Source organism: Urocitellus parryii, chromosome 11 (genome assembly GCF_045843805.1).
Source record: "Urocitellus parryii isolate mUroPar1 chromosome 11, mUroPar1.hap1, whole genome shotgun sequence".
NCBI classification, from domain to species: Eukaryota; Metazoa; Chordata; class Mammalia; order Rodentia; family Sciuridae; genus Urocitellus; species Urocitellus parryii.
In genome coordinates this window covers 370,217-392,402 of record NC_135541.1, presented here as the reverse complement: position 1 = coordinate 392,402, position 22,186 = coordinate 370,217, and the positions used below count along the sequence as shown (strand labels likewise).

General features: G+C 52.8%; 3 protein-coding genes across 4 annotated transcripts; 2 read left to right on the top strand and 1 right to left on the bottom strand.

The window, feature by feature from the left end:
• Positions 1-2,247: 2,247 nt before the first annotated feature.
• On the bottom strand, positions 2,248-4,302 carry Tmem278 (transmembrane protein 278). 2 transcript variants are annotated; one of them, XR_003303130.1, is made up of 3 exons: positions 4,027-4,302; positions 2,565-3,224; positions 2,248-2,297 (listed from the first exon to the last, which is right to left on the bottom strand). XR_003303130.1 is itself a non-coding variant. In XM_026414905.1 (2 exons), exons 1-2 carry the CDS (start codon positions 4,300-4,302, stop codon positions 3,015-3,017), a joined length of 486 nt encoding a protein of 161 aa, XP_026270690.1. In that variant the 3' UTR covers positions 2,265-3,014. The 2 variants fall into 2 exon arrangements, 1 of the variants encoding a protein (XP_026270690.1); XM_026414905.1 differs by having other exon boundaries at positions 2,265-3,224.
• Positions 4,303-8,417: 4,115 nt separating this feature from the next.
• Positions 8,418-12,349, top strand: Ankrd65 (ankyrin repeat domain 65). The gene is made up of 5 exons (XM_026414901.2): positions 8,418-8,426; positions 8,508-8,722; positions 8,822-9,359; positions 9,906-10,368; positions 12,306-12,349. Exons 1-5 carry the CDS (start codon positions 8,418-8,420, stop codon positions 12,347-12,349), a joined length of 1,269 nt encoding a protein of 422 aa, XP_026270686.2.
• A 5,187-nt stretch (positions 12,350-17,536) lies between these two features.
• On the top strand, positions 17,537-21,387 carry Mrpl20 (mitochondrial ribosomal protein L20). Its single transcript, XM_026414845.2, has 4 exons — positions 17,537-17,666; positions 17,752-17,862; positions 19,942-20,019; positions 20,993-21,387. Exons 1-4 carry the CDS (start codon positions 17,580-17,582, stop codon positions 21,164-21,166), a joined length of 450 nt encoding a protein of 149 aa, XP_026270630.1. The 5' UTR covers positions 17,537-17,579; the 3' UTR covers positions 21,167-21,387.
• The last annotated feature ends 799 nt before the right edge of the window (positions 21,388-22,186 follow it).

Here is a 22,186-nt window from a genome sequence, read left to right as displayed (position 1 = left end):
GCATCCTACCACTGAGCTACATCCCAGGGCCAGCTGGAGGCTGTCAGGGGTTTCACAGGGAGACTGGGAAGCTGGGAAACACCTTTTGGAGAACTCCCTGCCCTGCCCGGGTCAATGGTCAGTGACTAGCAACCAGCTTAGCAGGAGGGGGGCGCTGAACTAGCCACTTACCTCCCCGCCCCCACCAGGCCCAGCTGTTGTTTTGATGATGTCGGGCCAGGCGGATCCTCAGCCCAGGGTATCCCAGGAGACTCCTTATTGTCAGCCCCTGGTGGCAGCAGCCGGAGCCTGCCCAGCCTGGGCAGGAGGGGAAGGAAGGCGCCCTCAGCCTCAGGAAAGCTCTTGTATGCAGGCTGGCAACTGGCCAGCTCTGTCTGCTCAGGAAAGACATCAAAGGCAGACACAGATGAAGGTTGGAAAACCCCAAGACACCCCCTGGACCCAGCCCAGCCGTACACTGGTCTCTGCTCAAGGCCACTGTGGATCCAACACTGGTCACAGGCTGAGCCCTGCTGGCAGTATGGCATGCTGGATCCTTTAAAAGGATTTTCAGCTACCATAAGACTCTGTTAAATCACAGTGAGCAGTCATTTTTAATACACTGTTGGACTTACAAGGAAAGAAATATTTCAAATACCCCCCCCCCACAATTAGACCTTATAAATCAGCAGACAGGTGCAGTGGCACACACTTGTTTCCCAGCCATTTGGGAGGCCCAGTTGGGAGGACCACAAGTTCAAGTCAGTCTGGGCAACTAGCAAGACTCTTGTCTCAAAAGAGAGAGAGAGAGAGAGAGACAGAGAGAGACAGAGAGAGAGAGAGAGAGAAAGAAAGAAAGAGGGAGGGAGGGAAGGAGGAGAAAAAGGCTGGGGGGGCTGGGGTTGTGGGTCAGTGGCAGAGCACTTGCCTAGCACGTGTAAGGCACTGGGTTCAATTCTCAGCACCACCTATATAAATGAAAAGCCCATCAACAACTAATAAAAATATTTTTTTTAAAAAAGGGCTGGAGATACAGCTTAGTGGTAGAGCGCCCCTGGATTCAATCTCCAGTACCACAAAAACACTAAATAAACCAACAAACAACTAGAATGATGAAAAGAAGCCCATGATGCAGGGAAACTGATGGGAAAGCAGACAATTCCCTGGATACAGGGATAGAGAGTCAGGCACTCTCAGGGGAAAAAAAGCGTGGGTACTGTGCATGGGAGATCACTAAGCCAGGACCCTCAGCAGAGCCTAGGATGGTCATTTCCCATCTCTGAAGGAAACTGTCCCTAAGTTAGGACTTCAGACCGTTACAGATATGGGCTGACATCATAAATTACCAGGGGCTGGGAGTATATATAGCTCAGGGGTAGAGCTTGTGCCTACCATGTACAGGACCTGCACCCCTCCAAAAAAAAAAAATCCACCAAACTTTCTTTCTTTTTTTTTTTTTAAATATTTATTTTTTAGTTATTGGCGGACACAACATCTTTGTTGGTATGTGGTGCTGAGGATCGAACCCGGGCCACACACATGCCAGGCGAGCGCGCCACCGCTTGAGCCACATCCCCAGCCCCCACCAAACTTTCAAAAAAATACTAGGCTATTACTGAGCTCAGCAGAAACAATAAATAATAGATTTGGACACTCTTTCCCCCCCCCCCCCCAAACACTAAGCACTAGGAAATTGGCATTACTAAGTATAGCATATATGTATGAATGTTTAAGGAATCTAAGCTGGAATCCAGAAACCACAAACAAAGAAGCCATCAAAATTATTTAGGCTGGGGTTATTGCTCAGTGATAGAGTGCTTGCCTAGCAGGCAAAACTCCCTGAGTTCAATCCCCAGCACCACCAAAAACAAAATAAAAACTGATTTTTAACTGAGGTGGTGGTGCATGCCTGTAATCCCAGCAAGTCAGAAAGCTGAGACAGGAGGATCTCAAGTTCAAAGCTGCCTCAGAAATTTAGGAAGAACTTAGCAACTCAGTGAGACCCTGTCTCAGAATAAAAAACTTTTAAAAAGTTCTGGGGATGTAGCTCAGTGGTGAAGCATCCCTGAGTTCAATCCCCAGTAACAACAATAACAAACCAAAAATAGGTTAGGGGCTGGGGATGTGGCTCAAGCGCTAATGCGCTCGCCTGGCATGCGCGGGGCGCTGGGTTCTATGCTCAGCACCACTTTATCTCTCTTCCTCTCCTCCTCCTCCTCCTCCTCCTCCTCCTCCTCCTCCTCCTCCTCCTTCTTCTTCTTCTTTCTTCTTCTTCAGGTGAGTTGATCAGCTGATTAGAAAGGATGAATTTCAACGAACTAGAAGGAGATGAAGAAATTGTTCAGACTGCAGACCAGGCACATGCAGATGGAAAATACAAAAGGGGGGAAAGACAACAGTGAGTCATAAGGACGTGATATTGGTTGAGAATATTCCAGAACTGTTATAAGATATGAATCCGCAGACAGGGATCTCAAGTATGAGACCAGCCTCAGCAATTTAGCGAGGCTGTCTCAAAACACATAAAGTGATCTGTGGTGGAGCACCCCTGCTGGGTTCAACCCCAGGACAGCAGAAGGACAAACCCACTCCCGGAAACATGCTGGTGAAGCCGCAGAACGCCGAAGACGGCCAAATTATCCGCAAGGACGGACTTCTTTCTCTCTTTCTCTCTTTCTTTGCGGCCTGTTTCAACGAGAACTTCCGAAGACAGACTGAGCCTGCTGACCCCTCCAAGCCAGCTGCTGCTGGCCGCCCACTGAGGTTCGGCGGGAGTGGGTGTCTCCAGGCCGGCCTCACCCGCTCAGGCACAGGTGGGCGCAGGGGCTGGGCCTCCGGAGGCAGCTGCGCTCGGAGGCTGCCTCCGGGGGTCTCCTTCTGCGTGCTTCCCAGCCTCTCGGCAGCGGGGGTCGGGGTTCCGGAGGGTGGGGAAGGGGCCGCCAGGGTCCGGCGGAGTCCGGTGTCATCCCCGCGCCCCGCCCCGCCCCGCCCCACCCGGAGCTTTAGGGGGCCTCCCGGGAGTCCGAGAACCGGCGTCACGCCCCGGCATAGAACTGCTCCTCGTGGGACCCCGGGTTCCCCGCTGGGGACGGCAGCAGCAGGCGGAGATGTCGGACCAGGCGGGCGCGGGCGGCCGAGGCCAGCACGAGCAGCGGCGGCAGCGAGAGGAAGCCCAACACGATGAGCGCAGCGGAGCCGCGATCCGAGAGCAGCGCGCGGCACCTGGGGCCAGGCGCCGGGTGGACCTGCGGACCACCCCGCGGAGGGTCAGGAGGGGCGGGGCCAGGCGGCGGGGCGGGGCCGGCGGGGGCGGGGCGGGGACTGGGCGGGGCCAGGAGAAGGGTGTGGCCTGGGGCGGGGCCCGGGCGGGGCCAGGTGAGAGTTGGGGTGGACAGAGCTGCTGTGGGCCAGGTAGTGCTGAGGACCGAAAGGGAAATTCGAGACCTAGGTGGAACCTTGATAGACTCAAAGAATCGCCCCCGAAGTCCCACTTTCGTTTTCCTGTCCCCATCCGCCCCCTCTCCCCATGGCCCTTCCCTGTGTTGGCAGCAGACCTTGAACCCCGGCCCGGTTGTCACCAGCCAGCACCACTTCTCCCTCCCCTATTATAGGCTACAGAAAGGGACAACAGGGTCCATCTCTGTTCACCCTCCATTCCCAGACCACGTCATAGCCCACTGCACAGGTGGAGAAGCCCAGCCCAGGCCAGGAGGGGTCTGGGAAGGACTGGGGGGAGGGCCAAGGGTGAGATGGGGCTGAGGACTAGTGAAATTTGACAATAATTCCATCTTCTCTTGCTGGAACCCGCCTCCCCTCCCCACCTCTACCTGGCTATTCAGCCTCTGATATCCCTGGGACAAGCTGGGAGGCCTCAGGTGGGGAAGAGAACGGTCCCCTGGGAACAAATAGAAGCCTTCTCTGACTGCAGCCCGTGAGGGACTTGGCAAAAAAGGGGCTCCCAGGGAGGAGCCAAGAGTTCCAGGGTCCTTGAGCCTCTGCAGGACCCCCACTTCCCAGGGACCCCTCCCACAGAGGGCCCAGGCTCACCCTGGAGTGGCACAGGAATCCCAGGTAGACAATGCCAGCTGCGGGCAGCAGTAACAGCAGAAAAACGGTTCCAGGCAGCAGCAGATGGAGCAGGAGCACGGCCAGGGCCCTCCCAGGCAGCAGCAGGGTCTTGAGACCTCGGAAGGCCAGACCAGACCACCCTGGGCTTCTCAGGGCTGAGGTGTGATGGTCAGGAGGCCTTTGAGGCAGCATGGGTGCTGTGTCCAAGGTACCCCCTCCCTCATCCTCTTCTGTCTCCCTCTCCTGATCACTCATGTTCCTCTGGCAGCGGACCTGGGGGGCTCACAGTTGTGGTAAGGTAGCAAGACCAAGCTCCCCAGGATCAGACTAGAGACCCTTTAACCCTCCCCAGATTCCACCCCCAACCAGAGTTCACCCACCAGATGGTGGACACTGGCCCAGGTAGGACTAGCCCTGATGACCAGTCTCCGGGGCCACACCCCTGTCTGTTTCACCCACTGCCAGGCTGAACCACTCTCTGCCAGGTGCCTGCAGCCAGCTCCTGTGTGCTTTGGTCAGGCCTTGCCCAGCTGTCCCTGCAGCTCAGCCTGGCAATGGGGCCCTCCTCCCTCCTGTCCGCCCCTCCCACCCCCACTTCCAGCTCCCCTGCACAATGACTTCATTTCATAGATCCTGTCACAGCTGCCACCTAGAGGCCAGACACCCACCCCACTTTCCTGCCCTAGCTCTGCTGGTCCCTCATCTCAAAACCCAGACCCTAAGCTTTAGGGATGTGGAAAATCACAGTGCCTACTTTGTAGGGCAGGTCATGAAGCGTGCCTGGAAAGTGCTCAATGTGAGACCTGGCACACAGTAGGTGCTCAGTAAACACCAGCTAAGATATCGAGCATCCTGTATGTGTGAGTCCAATCCATCCTGAAAGTGGGTCTAACACAGATTTTCAGATGATGGGAATACATGTTCTCTTATTGCAAGGGGGAAGAAGAGTGTCTCCAGTTCCGCTGAAAGCCTTACTGGATTGCCCCTGATATTAGTAAAGTACCTTAACACTCACCAGTCTTACACAATGTGCAGTTCTAGCACACACTGACCTGACACCTTTTCCCATGGGGGGCTTTTCATTCCTAAGTTTCCTTCTAACACTTTTCAGCCCTCTCCAGCTAGCCAGCTTCCTTCAACTCAAAGGGGTAGGGGTATGACATCAACAACAGAGAGCATGTGACATGCTCCCATTAGGACAGCTGAGCCTCCCCTGCCCCAACACACAAGGAACTCAATTGTTCCGCTGGCACACCACACGATGTGATAGTGGCTGTTTGTATATTCCAGTAGTGACTTTGGGGTAAAAATGTTGCAAAACAACTCTTGCTGGGCAAACCCTCTGCCAGTGAGCTACATCCCCAGCTGGCAGAGCATCTCTCTAATGAGTTCATCTTCTCTTCAAGGCCGTTCTTCCTTCAATCAACACTGAATTGCTGCTGTGTGATGAAGGCCATTTTTCTGTTGCTATAACAAAATACCACAGACTGGTAATTTGTAAAGAAAAGGTATTTATTTGGCTCATAGATCTAGAGGCTGGGAACTTTAGGAGCATGGTGCTGGCATGTGGCCAGGGCCTTATGTTACTTCATTCATGGCAATGACAGAGCAAGCCTGATAGGTCAGGTCTCTCTCTCTCTCTCTCTCTCTCTCTCTCCCTCCTCCTCCTCCTCCTCCTCTTCTTCTTCTTCTTCTTCTTCTTCTTCCTTTCTTCTTCTTCCTCCTCCTCCTCCTTCCCTCCTCCTCCTCCTCCTCCTCCTCCTCCCCCTCCTCCTCCCATCCTCCTCCTCCTCCTCCTCCTCCCCTCCTCCTCCCCCCCTCCTCCTCCCATCCTCCTCCTCCCCTCCTCCTCCTCCTCCCCTCCTCCTCCTCCCCTCCTCCTCCTCCTCCCCTCCTCCTCCTCCTCCCCCCTCCTCCTCCCATCCTCCTCCTCCCCTCCTCCTCCTCCCATCCTCCTCCTCCCCTCCTCCTCCTCCCATCCTCCTCCTCCCCTCCTCCTCCTCCTCCTCCTCCCCCCCTCCTCCTCCCATCCTCCTCCTCCCCTCCTCCTCCTCCTCTCCTCCTCCTCCCCTCCCCTCCTCCTCCTCCTCCTCCTCCTTCTCCTCCTCCCCTCCTCCTCCTCCTCTTTTTCCTCTTCTTGCTCTTCTTTCCCTTCTTCCCCTTCTTCCTCCTCTCCTCCTCCTCCTTCTTCTCCAGTGCTGGGAATACAAATCCAGGGCCTCACACATGCCAGGAAAATGCTTTACCACTGATCCACTTCCCCAGCCCACTCTCTCACAAAGCCATTAATGCGATCATGGAGGCCCTTCCCTCATGACCTCAACTGATCCTAATTAGCTCCCAAAGGCCCCACCTGCAAATGCCATCAACATATAACTGGGAATTAAGTGTCCAACACATGCACTTTTGAAGGACACATTCAAACCACAGTTTGGTGCCAAGAACTGCTCTTGGCTCTGGGCTTCAAAGGCCTGCCTCCCAGAGGTGAGCCTGAGCTGGCATCCTGGCAGCCTTGCCTGGACCCAGAGGCAAGGCAAACCCAATCCACCTAGGCCTGGGCAGAGCTGGGGAAGGCAGGCTGTCCAGGGAGCCCCATGAGGCCCACTGCCTCACCTGCCTCCTTCTGGGAGGCTGGCACAGGCAGTTCTACATCCTCCCTTACTATGATGAGGTGTGGGTCTTTCCATTGATCCCCAGGGACAACTGCACCATGCAGGTGACTCCTTAGCACAAGTGCCCTTATCCCTCTCAATTTTGGGTCCTCCTGGGGGACAAAGGCCATGGGGCTGATGCTGAGACCAAAGCTTCTCTTGCTTTGGGTGTTCACATAAGTCCAGAGCTCACTGCTTCTTTGCTGGCCAGCCTGCTGGGGTATGCCCTCATGGATTGTCCATCCTAGAAGAGGAAGGCAAGTCATTAAATGAAATAAATATCCAGGCATGGTGGCACACACCTGTAATCCCCACTGCTTGGGAGGGTGAGGCAGGAGGATCACAAGTTCAAAGCTGGCCTCAGCAATTTTGCAAGGCCCTAAGCAACTTACTGAGATCCTGTCTCAAAATAAAATATAATAAGGGCTGTGGATGGGGCTCAGTGGTTAACTGCCCCTGGATTCAATCCCCTGGTACCATAAAATAAAATGAAATAAATAGAACTTAGACCTTTGTGTTGTGATAAGTGCCAAAAAGAAAATAGGACAGGGTTGAAGACAGAGACTGCTTCAGCTCCAGGGTCAGGCTCCAGGTGTTATGGGGGTGGAGGGGACAGCTGAGTGGACTGATGAGGTCCCCAGGGGAGGATCCAGGTAGGTTAGGGGTGGGAAGGGGCCCCTTACTTTTTGCCTTGGGGCACCTGGAAGGGCTGCCCGCTAGGGAGGGGCCAGGGTACAACCCTCCAAACACCTCATCCTTGGCAGCTTGGGGGTAATGGGGGTGGGTGTAATGGGCAGCTCCAGAGTTGGGCTGTCTCCTGTTGGCCAGCACAAGTCTCTGTGGGGGAGAAATGCAGAACCTGCCACCAGAGTTAGTCTTCCTGGACACAGGGCCAGCTTCCCCTGCCTAGCTCTGGGCAAGTGACCAGCCTGCCCCCCGACCCCAGCACCCAGAGTCAGGATACCCCCCTGAAGATTGTGCTCTGGCAGGATCACTTTCCACCCAAGACAAGGTGTTTAGCAGCTCCTGTGCCAGAAATACTCCCCACCCACTTTCATCCTCTCTTGCCCAGGTGTCTGCCTTCCATGACTTTCATTGACCCCACTCAACCTGCTCCCCAGGGGTTTGCCTCCCTATCACCCCAGGCCACTCTCTGTCCAGGTGTCAGTGGTGAACAAGAACCGCACCTTGAACTCTTCCCCAGCTCTGACCCAACTCAGGAGAGGTGGCTCCATCCTCAGGTCCTTTTAGCCAGTAGGAACAGGAGCAGGGGTAGGGTCAGAGCAAAGGTGACTGGGGGCAAGTCCAGGCACATCAGAGGCCATGCTCCTTGTGCAGGTGGGGGGGGGGGGAACGTCACCCAGGAGCATGTTCCTGTTTGCGCTTCCCAGACTGCCCTGGTCTTGGTTCCTGGCAGGCAGTCTGCAGGGGGTAAGGGTGCTGGGCAGGGGCTGCAGCCAGGCCAGCAGGTTTCTCCTTAGATTACTGGGTAAACGTGCCAGTGGCTCCAGCCTGGCCCAGGAAGAAGTAGGAGCTTCCTCTTCTCCCCTGGCCTCTCAGGTGAAACTCCCACAACAGCCTGCAGAAGGAGTCTTGTGAGGACAGTCACTAGGCTGATACTGGGCTAGAAGCAGCATGGAGGTGACCCCCCAGCCAGAGGACAGAGCCCCTGGGGAAACTCTCCCTGGGGGTAACTCAAAGTCAGAAGGCTGGGTTTCCATGGCGAAGGTGTGTGCGTGGGTGCCTCCACCTTGGCATGGGACACCTGGGCCCACAAGGCAGAGCCTCCAAGGTGAATACTCTCCCCAGGTGGATTCCAGCAGGCCTGAGCCTATGGAGCAGGACGGGGCGGAGGCTGCAGAGCAGGAATTGCGGTGGATAGAACTAAGCTCGGAGGCCCGAGAAGCCACGACAAAGGGGCCCAGTGCCCCCCAGAGCCAGGGGAACCTGCTCCAGGCTGTGTGGCATGGTCCTGCCGCCTTGGTGATGAAGCTCCTGAGGCAAGGGGCCAGCGTGGAAGAGAAGTAAGCTCTGGGACTGACGGGGATTCCTTCTTGGGGAGGGGCAGGATAGGGTCTGGTCAGCAGACTGCCGGCGCCCTGGACACCTTTACTTCATTGCAGGGACCGCTTTGGAAGGACCCCTCTCCACCTGGCTGTGCTGCGTGGCCACGCGCCCCTGGTGCGCCTCTTGCTGCAGCGCGGGGCCCCAGTGGACGCAGCGGACTGCGCGGGGCACACGCCGCTGCATGATGCCGCCTGGCAAGGGCACTCGCGGGTGGCCGAGCTGCTGCTGCGGCGAGGGGCCCCGGTGGCTGCACGCTCCGGGGAGGGCCTCACGCCGCTGCACTGGGCCGCGGCACTGGGCCACACGTTGCTGACCGCGCGCCTACTGGCAGCTCCGGGTTTGGGCCCCGAGGCAACTGACGCTTTTGGCTGGACCGCAGTGCACTGGGCGGCCGCCGGCGGGAGGCTGCCGGTACTCGAGCTGCTGGCGGCAGGCGGGGGCGCCGACCTGGACGGTGCCCTGTTGGTGGCGGCTGTGGCCGGGCGCCAAGCGGCGCTGCGCCTCCTCATGGCATGCGGGGCGCAGGTGGACGCCCCCGACGGCTCCTCCGGGGTCACCGCGCTCGGCTTGGCGGCCGGCTTGGGCCGCCAACAGGTGAGTCCTGCTTTCCCAGGCAATAGCCTGGTGCCTGGGGGGGGGCGGTGAGGGGGGTGAAGCTCCAGGCCGCACTCCCCTCACCGCGGGGTGGGGCCAGGCGGACACGGAGGCTGGGCAGGTGGAGGAGGAGAGAGCGCAGGAGAGAGGCACCAGGGTGTAATCACTGAGAGCCGTCCTGGCTGTGCCTCTCCTCCTATAATCTTGCCATCTCGTGGAGGCCCTGGAGACCCTGGCTTGCATTGCTACTTCTTTCTGGTGGCCGACAGCAACAAACATTTATCTAGTACCTGGTCTGCAGTTGAGACCAGCTAGCTCCTAGGCACCAGAGGAGGACAGGAGGCACTGCAGAGTCTGGATATGATCTCAGCCATTTGGGGAAAGTGGAAGTCTCCAAGCAGAAGGGCTGCAGGCTGCCTTAGGTTCTGGCTTATTGACCAAACAGAAGGTCAGAACAGGTTAGGGCCAGGCAAATGTCTCCAGGTCCCAGCCTCTCACCCACTTGTGTCAAGGCCTACTCATGCCTTCCCCTCTCCTCCTTTCTAGGACATTGAGCTGCTACTGGGCCATGGGGCAGACCCAAGCATCAGGGACAGGCATGGCCGCATTGCACTTCACAGGGCTGCTGCTGGTGGGCATCTGTCTGCTGTCCAGCTGTTGGTGGCCTGGGGAACTGAGGTAGATGCTCAGGACTCACTGGGCCTCACACCCCTGCACTATGCAGCTCTGGGAGGCCACATGGAGGTTGCCAGCCATCTCCTGGACAGGGGTGCACAGGTCAATGCTGCTGGCTGGCTCCACAAGACCCCCCTGCACCTTGCTGCAGAATATGGCCACAGTCCTACTATGGAACTCTTGCTGAGCCGAGGGGCTAGTCCCACTCTGAGGACACAGTGGGGTGAAGTGGCCCAGATGTCTAATGGGGGGCTTCCCCAGGTGCTGTCTGCCTTTCAAGGGGAGCAGCAGATGCGTTCAGGGCATATAGCCCTGCAGGTCCAAGCAACTCTCTGTGAGACTGAGCTTCCACACACAGCGGCACAGCAAGCTCCTCAGCCCAGAGGTGCCCAGCTCTTCTCTTCTGGACTGAGATCACTTGCCTAGGTGGAGAGAGGGATCAGATGAGAGGTTCTTGGGGGTGGGGGGAGAGAGCCACGTAAGACTTGGTCACTGGCCTCTGGCCAGACCTCAATGTTCCCATCTCTCAGTTTCAGCTTTCTTCCCACTCTTGGGTGAAGACTGAGTCACAGCAACAGGTCTGACCAAACCTGATGGTCTCCCCTTGTCTGTCCACCATGGAGGCATCCCCTCACCTGTTCCCGTGCATGGGGGTATTCTATTTTCTTAGATTTTGTATTTTCCTGATTGACCAAACTCATGGCAGAATTGTTCCCATCACCCCTTTCACCCCTGCTCTGTACCACCTCCTCAGGAATTCCCACAGGCCAGGCCAGTTTTCCTGCTCACTGCCCAGGGCCAGGTACAGGCAAGCAGGCTCAGCCCATCTGTGCCAGGGCCCACTGGAGTTATCCAGACTAGCCAGTTCTAAGCTGGGTGCCAGGCTCTGCCCCTCCAGGGGGCACTCAGCGAGGGCCTGTCCTTCCTTCACTCGCCCTGGCTCTGGAGCAGAGCCTGGTGCTCCCTGTGTGCCTTGCTTGCCCCCAGGGCATGGTACACTTCCACCTCTGGAAAATCTAATACAACAAAGTCTTCTTTCAACATCATTTGCTTCTCCATGTCTTCATTCTGTCATTTCTGTGAATTTGAACTCCCATGGGTATAACACAGATAGGGACAGTTGTTAAGTACAGCTGGACATGGTATAACATCCTGTAGTGCCAGCACTTGGGAGGCTGAGGCAGGAGACCTGCTTGAGTTTGGGTGTTTCAGGCCAGCCTGGGAAAGAGAGTGATCCCCTGTCTCAAAATAACAAAAAGTAGTTTTTATTTATTTATTTAGGTACTGGGGATTGAACCCAGGGGCACTCAACCAGTGAACCACATCCCTAGGCCTATTTTGTAGTTTATTTTATTTTTTTCCAAGCCAAACTGTATCCATCTTTATTAAAGATACATTTCATAAACAATCATGGTATTTCAGGCAGGTCATAGGCAGACAGACTACCAAAATCAGAAAGCCACTATAAAATCCAATGAAGTCTTCATTTGATGCTCTGAATAGGAGAAGTTTAGAGTGAGGGTTGACCTTTCACATTTAGCATGTTTAACAACTTTTCACAAGCCGAACCTGACTTTCAGGAAATGAAAGGAGAATGGCCAAAATTATTAATCTGAAGATCCACAATCTAGAAAAGGTGCTGCTGCTCTTCTGAGGGACACTATTCTCAATGATGTCGCTGGAAAGTCCAGATTGCCCCTCACACTGGTGAAACCCATTGCTGGGAATCAGGTCCCAACAGGTCTGAGTTTAGGGGAGTTAAGTCCATGCCGATGCCAGAGAGGGGGAGGAGGACATACAGATGAGTCTGAGTTTTTCCATACCACAAGGCATTTGTGCCGAGGTGGCTGTGTGTGCCAACATCAGGGAATCCCTTCCTCTTGGGAACCAAGAGGAAGTCTCTCAAAACTAGAAGGGAAAGGTGTGTTTCCCCACAGCAATCCAGCTTTGGAGACATTCTGCTAGTGACATATGCTCCTTCCCCCAAAAAACAACAATGAAGTGTTCTGTGTGCTAACAACATAGCTTAAAAAAAAAGTAAAACAAAATTCTGCATCTTTATAAAACTTGATAAAAAATAGTATTTCAAACTGTACAGCCACCAGAAGTCCACAGTTATCAGAAAGGCATACACTGCCCTGCATCTCCAGCCCCTCAGCTGTCTGTGCCTGGTCTCTTTGGGCATCTCCATCTTCTGCAGGGTTATCCCCATCCTTGCCAGGGTCAGCTTTTCCCTTTTTCCCTTTGGGTACTTCTCTCCCTTCTTTGCAGGGGCCTTTTTAGGCTTGGGCTCTGGCTTTGGAGGAGCAGGTTAGCAGACAGCCTTGCGGATCTTCTCTGTGGTTGTCCTTCACCTGGGCTTTATCTCCTTTACATCCCCTTCAGCCTTTCTCTTGGGCATGGTGGCGATGGAGGTGGGATGCAGGCGCTGGACCAGGGGATGCAGCGGCTGGCTTTGGTCAGTCCGGGGTCGTTCTCGCCTCTTCTTCTTCACACTGCTCTTATTTTTATTTTAGAGACAGGTTCTCACTGAGTTGCTTAGTGCATTGCTTTTGCTGAGGCTGGTTTTGAACTTGTGATCCTCCTGCCTCAGCCTCCTGAGCTGCTGGGATTACAGGAGTGCACCACCATGCCTGGCCAGCCCTTCCTTTTTATTTTGAGACAGGGTCTTGTCAAATTGTCCAAGTTGGGGCAGTGTTTGTGGCTCAGTGGTAGAGTGCTTGCCTAGCATGTATGAGGCACTGGGTTCAATTCTCAGCACACATATAAATATATAAAACAAAGGTCCACCTATAACTAAAAAAATATTTTTAAAAAGTTGTCCAGGCTGGGCTGGGGTTGTGGCTCAGTGGTAGAGTTCTTGCCTAACATGCATGAGGCACTGGGTTCAATCCTCAGCATCACGTTTAAAAAATAAATAAATAAAATAAAGGTATTGTGTCTATCTGCAACTAAACCTTTTTTATTTATTTTTTTAATGGTCAAGGCATGGGCTGGGGATGTGGCCCAAGCGGTAGCACGCTCGCCTGGCATGCTTGCAGCCCGGGTTCGATCCTCAGCACCATATACAAAGATGTTGTGTCTGCCGATAACTAAAAAATAAATATTAAAAAAAAATTCTCTCTCTCTGTCTCTCTCTTTATTTCTTCTTCTTTTTTTTTTTATTTATTTTTTAGTTCTCGGCGGACACAACATCTTTGTTGGTATGTGGTGCTGAGGATCGAACCCGGGCCGCACGCATGCCAGGCGAGTGCGCTGCCGCTTGAGCCACATCCCCAGCCCATCTGTCTCTCTCTTTAAAAAAAATAATTTTAAATTGTCAAGGCAGGGGACTGAGGTTATAGCTCAGCGGTAGAGTGCTTGCCTAGCACGTGTAGAGCCCTTGGTTTGATCCTCAGCACTACATAAAAATAAATAAATAAAATAGGTTTATTTTGTTTATTTATTTTTAAATATATAAATAAACAAGTTTGTTCATCTACAACTAAAAGATATATATAAATTGTCCAGGCTGGCCTTAAACTTGCAATCTTCCTACCTCAGCTTCCTGAGTGGCTGGGATTACAGACATGTATAATCCACACTTAGTTTTGTTTGGTTTTTTAATAACAGCTTTGTAGAACAGACTTCATTTTCCAAAAGCAAGGGTTGTTGTGCCAAATTAGCAACTCTGTGTGCTTAGGGGCCACGAAAGCTGTTGGTTTTTACTCCCAGGGTGATGGAAAGCCTTTAGGGAGATAAGTAGGAGTGTGTGCCCCATGCAAAATGACCCTACCAGGGGTTGGGAGAGGAAGACAGCAAGAGATGACAGAGGCCAACAACTGGGCACAGTGGTGCAGAACTGTAATCCTAGTGACAAGTTTGAGGCCAACATGGACAACTTTGACCTGTTTCAAAAAATAAAAAGGGCTGGGGATGTGGCTCAGTGGTAGAGAATCCCAGTACCACACACACACAAAAAGAAAGGAAGAAAGTAGATTCTGTGCACTGGACTCACCGATGACTTGGATATCAGGTGAGTGGGAAGGAGAAAGAGCAGTGACGCAGGTTAGGCTCAGGAGAGGCAGTGTGAGAATGAGAGGACTTTTCGTCTCCAAGAAGACGGAGTAGTGGAAAGGGGTAAATGGCACCTCTGGAGCCCTTGGAGCAGGATGGCTTTTCAGGCCACAGCATGAACCTGCATGCAGGGCTCTGTCTCAGGAACACAGTCAGGGCCGGGAGGCTTTCCACCTCCTCCCTGTCTCTGGCCCAAGCCATCATCACCCTTGCTGGAATGTGGCCATGGCCAGTCCCTGTCCAACTAGTCTCCCTGCTTCAGCCCTGCCTCCAAGCAATCCATTCTCAAAACAACAGCCTTTCTTAACAAATTGGACAACAGTATTCCCCTGCTCAAGAGTCCTCCAATGACTTCTTTTTATCCAGAGTAACCCAAATGTGGCCCATCATATGCTTTACAGGCGGCCCCAAGAACTTCCCTCATCTCACATGCCCTTTTTGCAATGCAATCTTTTTTTTCTTTTTTGTACTGGAGATGGAACCCAAGGCCCTCAGCTCCCCGCTCTTAAAAAATATTTTATTTAGAGACAGGTTCTTGCTGAGTTGCTTAGAGCCTCAGTAAATTGCTGAGGCTGGCTTCGAACTTGTGATCCTCCTGCCTCAACCTCCCCAGCCACTGGGATTACATGCATGTGCTGCCATGCCTGGCTGCTAGGCATTCTTGAGTGACTCCCATCTGGGGTAATGTCTGTCATACCGGCTGGATGTTTGCAACCATTTGGGCCACTCAGTTTCAAGGTAAGTTTATATGAGTGCAGAATGGGGAATGTGAAAGCCGTTAGGAGGCTTTCCAGGCCCTACCCAATCATTGCCTGGCCTCCAGCCTACTGCTGGCCCATTCATAAGGCTGACCTGGGGACACGCACCTGCACTGCTCCAGCCACACTGGCACTTTGGCTTCTCCTCTCCTGACTCTGGTCCTTTGTGCTCATTGGGGCTTTCTTCTCTCAGAGGCTTGCTGGGTGTCATCAGTTTCTTCCTTCTTCACTCAAACACACCTCCTTGGGGCAGATTCCTTTAAACAATTCCTCCTCCTCCTCCTCCGATTCCTTTAAACAATTTCTCCTCCTCCTCCTCTTCTTCTTCTTCTTTTTTTTTTTTAAGAGAGAGTGAGAGAGGAGAGAGAGAGAATTTTAATATTTATTTTTTAGTTATCGGCGGGTGGATACAACATCTTTGTTTTGTATGTGGTGCTGAGGCTCGAACCGGGCCGCACGCATGCCAGGTGAGTGCGCTACCGCTTGAGCCACATCCCCAGCCCTTCTTCTTCTTCTTCTTCATTTTTTAAAACATTTTTTTTTAGTTGTAGACAGACACAATACTTTTATTTTATTTATGTATTTTTATGTGGTGTTGAGGATGGAACCCAGGGCCTCATGCATGCTAGGTGATTGCTCTACCACTGAGCCACAACCATGGCCCCCTTTAATTTTTTTTTTTTTTTTTTTTTTTTTGGTGCTGGGGATTGAACCCAGGGTCTTGTACATGCAAGGCAAGCACTCTACCAACTGAGCTCTATCCCAGTCCTGCTTTAACTCTTCTTAAAACTATATCCCCAAAGGATATAGAAGGCCAAGTTAATATGGTACAGGTGATAGATTAGAAAATCACCAATGGATACTTAGATGAGTGAGTTCAAGATCAAGGAGGGATGGGAAATCTGCCTTATCTCAGAAGGTCACGGCCGCGGAGGGCGCTGCTCAGATTTCCACCATGTCTGCCGCTGTGCTGCAAGCCCACAGTTGCATTTCAGCTAGGGGCACAATTTTCTCAGCTGGGATGCTGAGCACAGATGGGCACCAGGGACTGGCCATCTTCACCAGATACAGGGCTTCTCTATCTGCCTGTCTCTGCTTCAGCACCACTGGGTTAGCAATATGCTTCAACAGAGGCGCCCAGTCATGAGTCCTTCTGCAGGCATCAGGTGCACACCTCAAATGCTCACTTAACTCCACATCTGCTTACCAGAAGGCCTGGAACACACAAAGTATTTCTTCCCAAGTCACTTGCCAGTTACAAATGTGGACACAGTGGAGAAGCCTCCCAAACATGAGCCAAAAAGCAGATATCACCAAGTGGGACAGAGAGGGTCTCAGTCTCCCAACATCAGGGAGTGATCAGGATGCAATAGGACTTCATGGCGTTCTGCCAAAAAAGTACAGACCGATTTGGATCACCAGGAAAAGACTCAGATCAAGGGAGATGCTGCAGAACAGTCTGTTCTCTTCAGGAATCCCAGGGTCAGGAAAGACAAGACAGGCTGAAGAGATATTCCACATCCATACTAAAACAAACATGACAGGGCTGGGCTGGGGCACAGTGGCAGAGTGCTTGCCTCACACGTGTGAGGCACTGGGTTCAAGCCTCAGCACCACATAAAAATAAACAAATAAAATAAAAGTCATGCTCTCCATCTACAACTACAAGAGGTTTGTAAGAGCAGTAGAGCGCTCACCTAGCAGGATCAAACCTTGGGTTCGATCCTCAGCACCACATACAAAAAGTAAGCAAATAAATAAAGGCATGTTGTCCATCTACAATACAAAGAAAACAAACAATCAAAAAAAAAAACTAGTGGGGGCTGGGGATGTGGCTCAAGCGGTAGCGCGCTGGCCTGGCATGCCTGCGGCAGGAGTTCGATCCTCAGCATCACATACAAACAAAGATGTTGTGTCCACTAAAAAATAAATATTAAAAAATTCTCTCTCTCTCTCGCACTCTTTCTTAAAAAAAAAAAAAAAAAGAAAGAAAGAAAGAAAGAAAAAAACTATATCCATGTAAAAAAATAACAAAATGGGCTGGTGATGTAGCTCAGTTGGTAGACTGCTTGCCTTGCATGCGCAAGGCCCTGGGTTCAATTCCCAGCAGTACCAAAAAAAAAAAAAAAAAAAAAAGCTACAGAGAAATCATACACTCCCAGTTCAGTATTTTTGTTTTTGTTTTTGACTGGCGACTGGGCCAGGGGCACTTGTCCACTGAACTGCATCCCCAGCCCTTCTTATTTTATGTTTTGAGACAGCATCTTGCCAAGTTGCCCGGGATGGCCGCGAGCTTGCGATCCTCCCGCCTTGGCCTACGGGGTGGCCGGGATCACGGTGGCTGGTGTCTGTCGGGACTGTCACGACCCACGCGGACTGCGCCCGGCTTATGCAGTCTGTATTTTGTCACCATAAAAAATGAAGTGGTTTGCAGGAAAATGAATAGAACTTGAGGCCATCAGGCTAAGCGAAATAAGCCAAACCCAGAAGGTCAAGGGTGGCAAGTCGAAGCGGGCTACCCCTTCAGCGCGCACCGCCTGCATCGCTGGCCGTGGCAGGCCGTCGCCACGACCGGAGGTGGGCTGCTCCCGGGGGTGGGGGGATGGCCGCGCACCGCGGAACCCAGAAAGCGAGCGCGGAGGCGCCCCGGAAGGCACGAGGCGCACCGGAAGTCCTCGGCGCCGCGGACCCGGAAGCGCCTGTGGGTGCAGTCCTGCGCCGGCTGCCCGCCATGGTTTTCCTCACGACGCGGCTCTGGCTGCGGAACCGCGTCACCGACCGCTACTTTCGCGTCCAGGAGGTGCTGAAGCACGCGCGGGTAAGCACGCCCGCCTGGGCGGCGGGGCCGCGGGCCGGGGCGCCCACCGCCGCCGCCTCACCCCCGTTTCCCGTCCTCGCCCTAGCACTTTCGTGGGAGGAAGAACCGCTGCTACCGGCTGGCCGTCAGGGCGGTGACCAGAGCCTTCGTGAAGTGCACGCGAGCCCGCAGGCTGAAGAAGCGGATCCTGCGGACCGTAAGCGCGCCGCCGATCTCCTCCTCCGGGGCTGCAGTGTCTTCCCCGGCGTCGTCCTCCGCCGCCGCTGCCCTGCGGTCCTCCCTGTGGCCCTCCTCCGCCGCCGCTGCCCTGCGGTCCTCCCTGTGGCCCTCCTCCGCCGCCGCTGCCCTGCGGTCCTCCCTGTGGCCCTCCTCCGCCGCCGCTGCCCTGCGGTCCTCCCTGTGGCCCTCCTCCGCCGCCGCTGCCCTGCGGTCCTCCCTGTGGCCCTCCTCCGCCGCCCGGCCGCGCCTCACTCGCACCCCCATGCTCCCGAACTCTGCATCCCACCTGCTTGTGTTGTGCCCCGCTGTTCATTGCGGGGCAGCACGTATCCCAGGAAGCTTTGCAGAGGGTCTTTCTGTTAGGTCCAACTGTAACCTCCCTAGGGTAGTGTCCCTCTAAGAATTCAGCTGAAGGAACAAAAGCCAGCCTGAGAGAGGCCTCACTGGCCATAGACGGTGGTTCCAGCACGATAACTCCCTGCCCCCATTCAGGATTATTCCTTTGTGGGGAGGTGGGTCTGTGCCTCAGGCTCTAGGCCTCCAGCCAGGCCCAGAGTGCAGGTGAGGTGCTTTGAGTACCTGAGCAGTGTGGTGCACAGGAAGGGGTGGGACACTGGCTGCCCCAGAGGAGGGCAGAGGTGCTCACAGCTGGGAGGGTCCTGAAGAGGAGGCCCTGGATAGCCACTGTGTCACCTGGGGACTTGTTAGAAGTTCACATTCTTGGGCCAGGGATGTGGCTCAGTGGTAGAACGCTTGCCCAGCATGCGTGAGGCCCTGGGTTCAATCCCTGGCACCACATAAAAAAAAAAAAAGATAAAATCAAATAAAATAAAGGTATAATGTCCATCTACAACTAAAAAATATATATATGCAAAAAAAAAAAAAAAAAAAAAGTTCACATCCTCAAGTCCTGCCCCAGACCTGCTAAATCAGAGGCTCTGGAAGGTGTGCCTAGCATTCTGGTATTTTCATTTTGTTATTGTTACTGAACCCAGAAGTATTGAACTGTAGCTCCCAGAAGTATTGAACTATAGCTCCAGTCTTTTTCTTCTGAGATGGGGTTATTTTAGCTGGGAGGGTGGGGGGTGCCAGGGACTGACCTCAGGGGCACTCAACCACTGAATCACATCCCCAGCACTTTTTTGTATTTTATTTAGAAACAGGGTCTCACCAAGTTGCTTAGTGCCTTGCTTTTGCTGAGGCTGGCTTTCAACTTTCAATCCTCCTGCCTCAACCTCCTGAGCTGCTGGGATTACAGGCATGCGCCACATTACAGGGTTCTTGCTGAGTTGCTGAGGCTAACCTTGAACTTGTGAATCCTCTTGCTTCATCCTCCTAAATCCTTGGGATTTCAGGTGTGAGCCACCACACCCACCTCCAGTGTGTGGTCTGTTTTAAATCTCTAGGGAGCCTTATGTAGGTCTAAACTTGAGAACCACCGAGCTAGAAGAGCAAAAATGGGCTTGAAGACTGCTTTAAGACATCTAAGAACGCCTTTAAGAAGAGACACCCCTCACAACACCCACCTTGTTTAATGGATCAGAACAGAGGCACACACCATTCACCAGAAACTGCCCATTGCACTAGGTCCTGTCCAGTGGTCAGTGTCGCTCATCTTTTAGGTTTTTTCCATGCTCACTTCTTAGTCTGATACAGACCCACTACTCCTTGCCATCCAGATTCTCTGAGGACCTTCAGACTGTTTGCTCTGCTCTCTGAGTCTGTTTGCCTCCCTGGAGCTTCTTGAGTTTCACAACTGCCTTTGTGGGCACTCACTCACTGGCTGTAGGAATTTAGCCACACTGCTGCAGAATTGTTTATCTTTGTATTCGTGGTGCATGTATTACAGTTTTTTATTTAGAATTGAACTTGTTTGGATGAAGCAAATCAGTCTTTGCTGTTATTTGTGCTGCAAGTCTGTTTGCTGGAGGAAAAAAAAAAACCACTATTCTCCTGACTTTTACAAGTTCTTTTTAGTGCAGTAGAGCCTTTGTTAGAAGAATGGACAAAACATTCAACAGTTGATGTTAAGCATCTCTATGTTTTCTTATTCCAGCTCTGGATTAATCGAATTACAGCTGCCTCCCAGGAACACGGTCTGAAGTACCCGGCATTCATTGTCAACTTAATTAAGGTACAGTTTAGAGGGTCCTGCTGAGGTGCTGAGCATCTGTAGGAACCCTCCCTCAGGCTTGAGCTCCCCTGACAGTTGTCTCCCCAGCATAGCCCTGTACCTTCTATTCTGCTTTCTGTTCTTGAGGTGGAACTCTGGCAAGGGCTTATCACAGTTGCTTCTCCCTCACCCTGCTGGTAGCAGACCATGTTGGAAACAGGACATGGTACTGAAATGCGAGCCCTAGTGTTTCCGCATTATGAAAGAGTATAAGACTCATCCTTTTATTTTTTTCATTTAATTTTTTTTGGTACTCGGAATTGAATCCAGGGCACTTTACCACTGAGCTACATTTCCAGGTGGGTTTTTTTTTTTTTTTTTCTGGGGAGCATAGGGTCTCTCACTAAGTTGCTGAGGCTGGCCTAGAATTTGCCATCCTACTGTCTTAAGCCTCTAGAGTAGCTAAGATTACAGGAATGGCCACTGCACCTGATGGCTGTTCCTTTTTCTTCTGCTTCTTGGACTCACTGGTGGTTTCTGAGATCACTTCCAGTTCTTTTTCTTCTTCTTTTTGGGGTACTGAGAATCAAGCCCAGGAACTTGAACTTTGGTGCGCTATCACAAGCTGTACCTTGGCTAGGTTGACTTCATGGGCTAATTTACGGGTTGGCCTTGACCAGGAGACCTAGTTGTTCAAGTGATGACTAGTGAATCTAAACATGGTCCTTGGTTCCCTGGGCTGGCACTGGAGCCCTCCCTGTCCTTGATCACATTTATCCCATAGCACCTTTCTGTGCTGTGCAGACAGACCTTCTGCCAGGCAGACTGTGCCCTGGGCCAGGAAAGGAGAAAAATCAGGTGTGCTGACAGGAGGAGGGTGGCTCAGACATTAGGTCTCTGAGCTGTGTCTTTCCAGCCTGACTGAAGTGGGGTGTTCCTGCAGGCCACTGGAGTAGTGATGCTGACTGCAGGCTTCTGCTCTCTCTCTTCCCAGTGCCAGGTGGAGCTCAACAGGAAGGTACTTGCAGACCTGGCCATCTATGAACCGAAGACTTTCAAATCTTTGGCTGCTTTGGCCCAAAGGAGGCGACAGGAAGGGTTTGCTGCTGCCTTGGGGGATGGAAAGGAGCCTGAGGGCATATTTTCCAGAGTGGTGCACTACCACTGAGGACAGCAGCACAGTGGATCTGGACAAGGCTTTTTCCTTGGAGGATCATAGCTAAGATAGGAGCTCCAGGAGTTATGTGATAACTGAGTGAAGTCTGAGTTTGACTTGTCTTTGTGTTCATTGCCATTTCAATAATAGGTCTTGCCTTCTCTGGGTGGGACAGTCACAGAATGTCTTATGTCTTATGCAGATCATGTGCATAAAGCTTTTGTAGTCTTTGATTTTGTTATATTTTGTTACCCAGCAAACACTTTGATGTGTGCTCTGAGGTGCCTGTGTACATGTCATCAGTGACCACATGGACAGTGGGAAAGACTGCTGAGCAGGAGTCCCGAGTGGTAGGATGCCACTGACCATGCTGCTTCCTTCTGCAAATTAGGGATCTGTACCAGGCCTCTGAACTTTGACCCCACAGTTACCTGATCTACTCCAAGTTTCTCCAGTCCCTACTCATCTTGGCCAGGTTTCACCTCAGTCTCCATCCTCCACTGGTCTCTTCCTTATGTATAGCAGGAATCCTGTGGCTCATTTCTTCAGACACTCCAAACACCAACCTTTTCCCCTCCCATCTCCTTCCATGCTCCCCCAAACCAGTAGAGATGGGAGGGACATCTACATAGCAAGCAGGTAGCACTCCTGGCTCAAAGGGGGAACTTCTGAACTCTTATGGCCTTGGAGGGCTTTTAACAACACATACACTGCTCCCCCAAACCAGTAGAGATGGGAGGGACATCTACATAGCAAGCAGGTAGCACTCCTGGCTCAAAGGGGGAACTTCTGAACTCTTATGGCCTTGGAGGGCTTTTAACAACACACACACTGCTCCCATAAGTCCAGGTATTATGTTCCTGACAAACTCACTAGTAGGAGCCACTTCACAGCAGCTCCACACCATAGACCTGTCCATTCCTTCTAGTAGTGAAAGATGTGTATTTAAGCTGCCCAGGACCAGCCCAACCCTTTGTCCTCAGTGACCCAAAGCCTTTGTCATCTGGGTTTTGAGCAACTCATCTGCACACC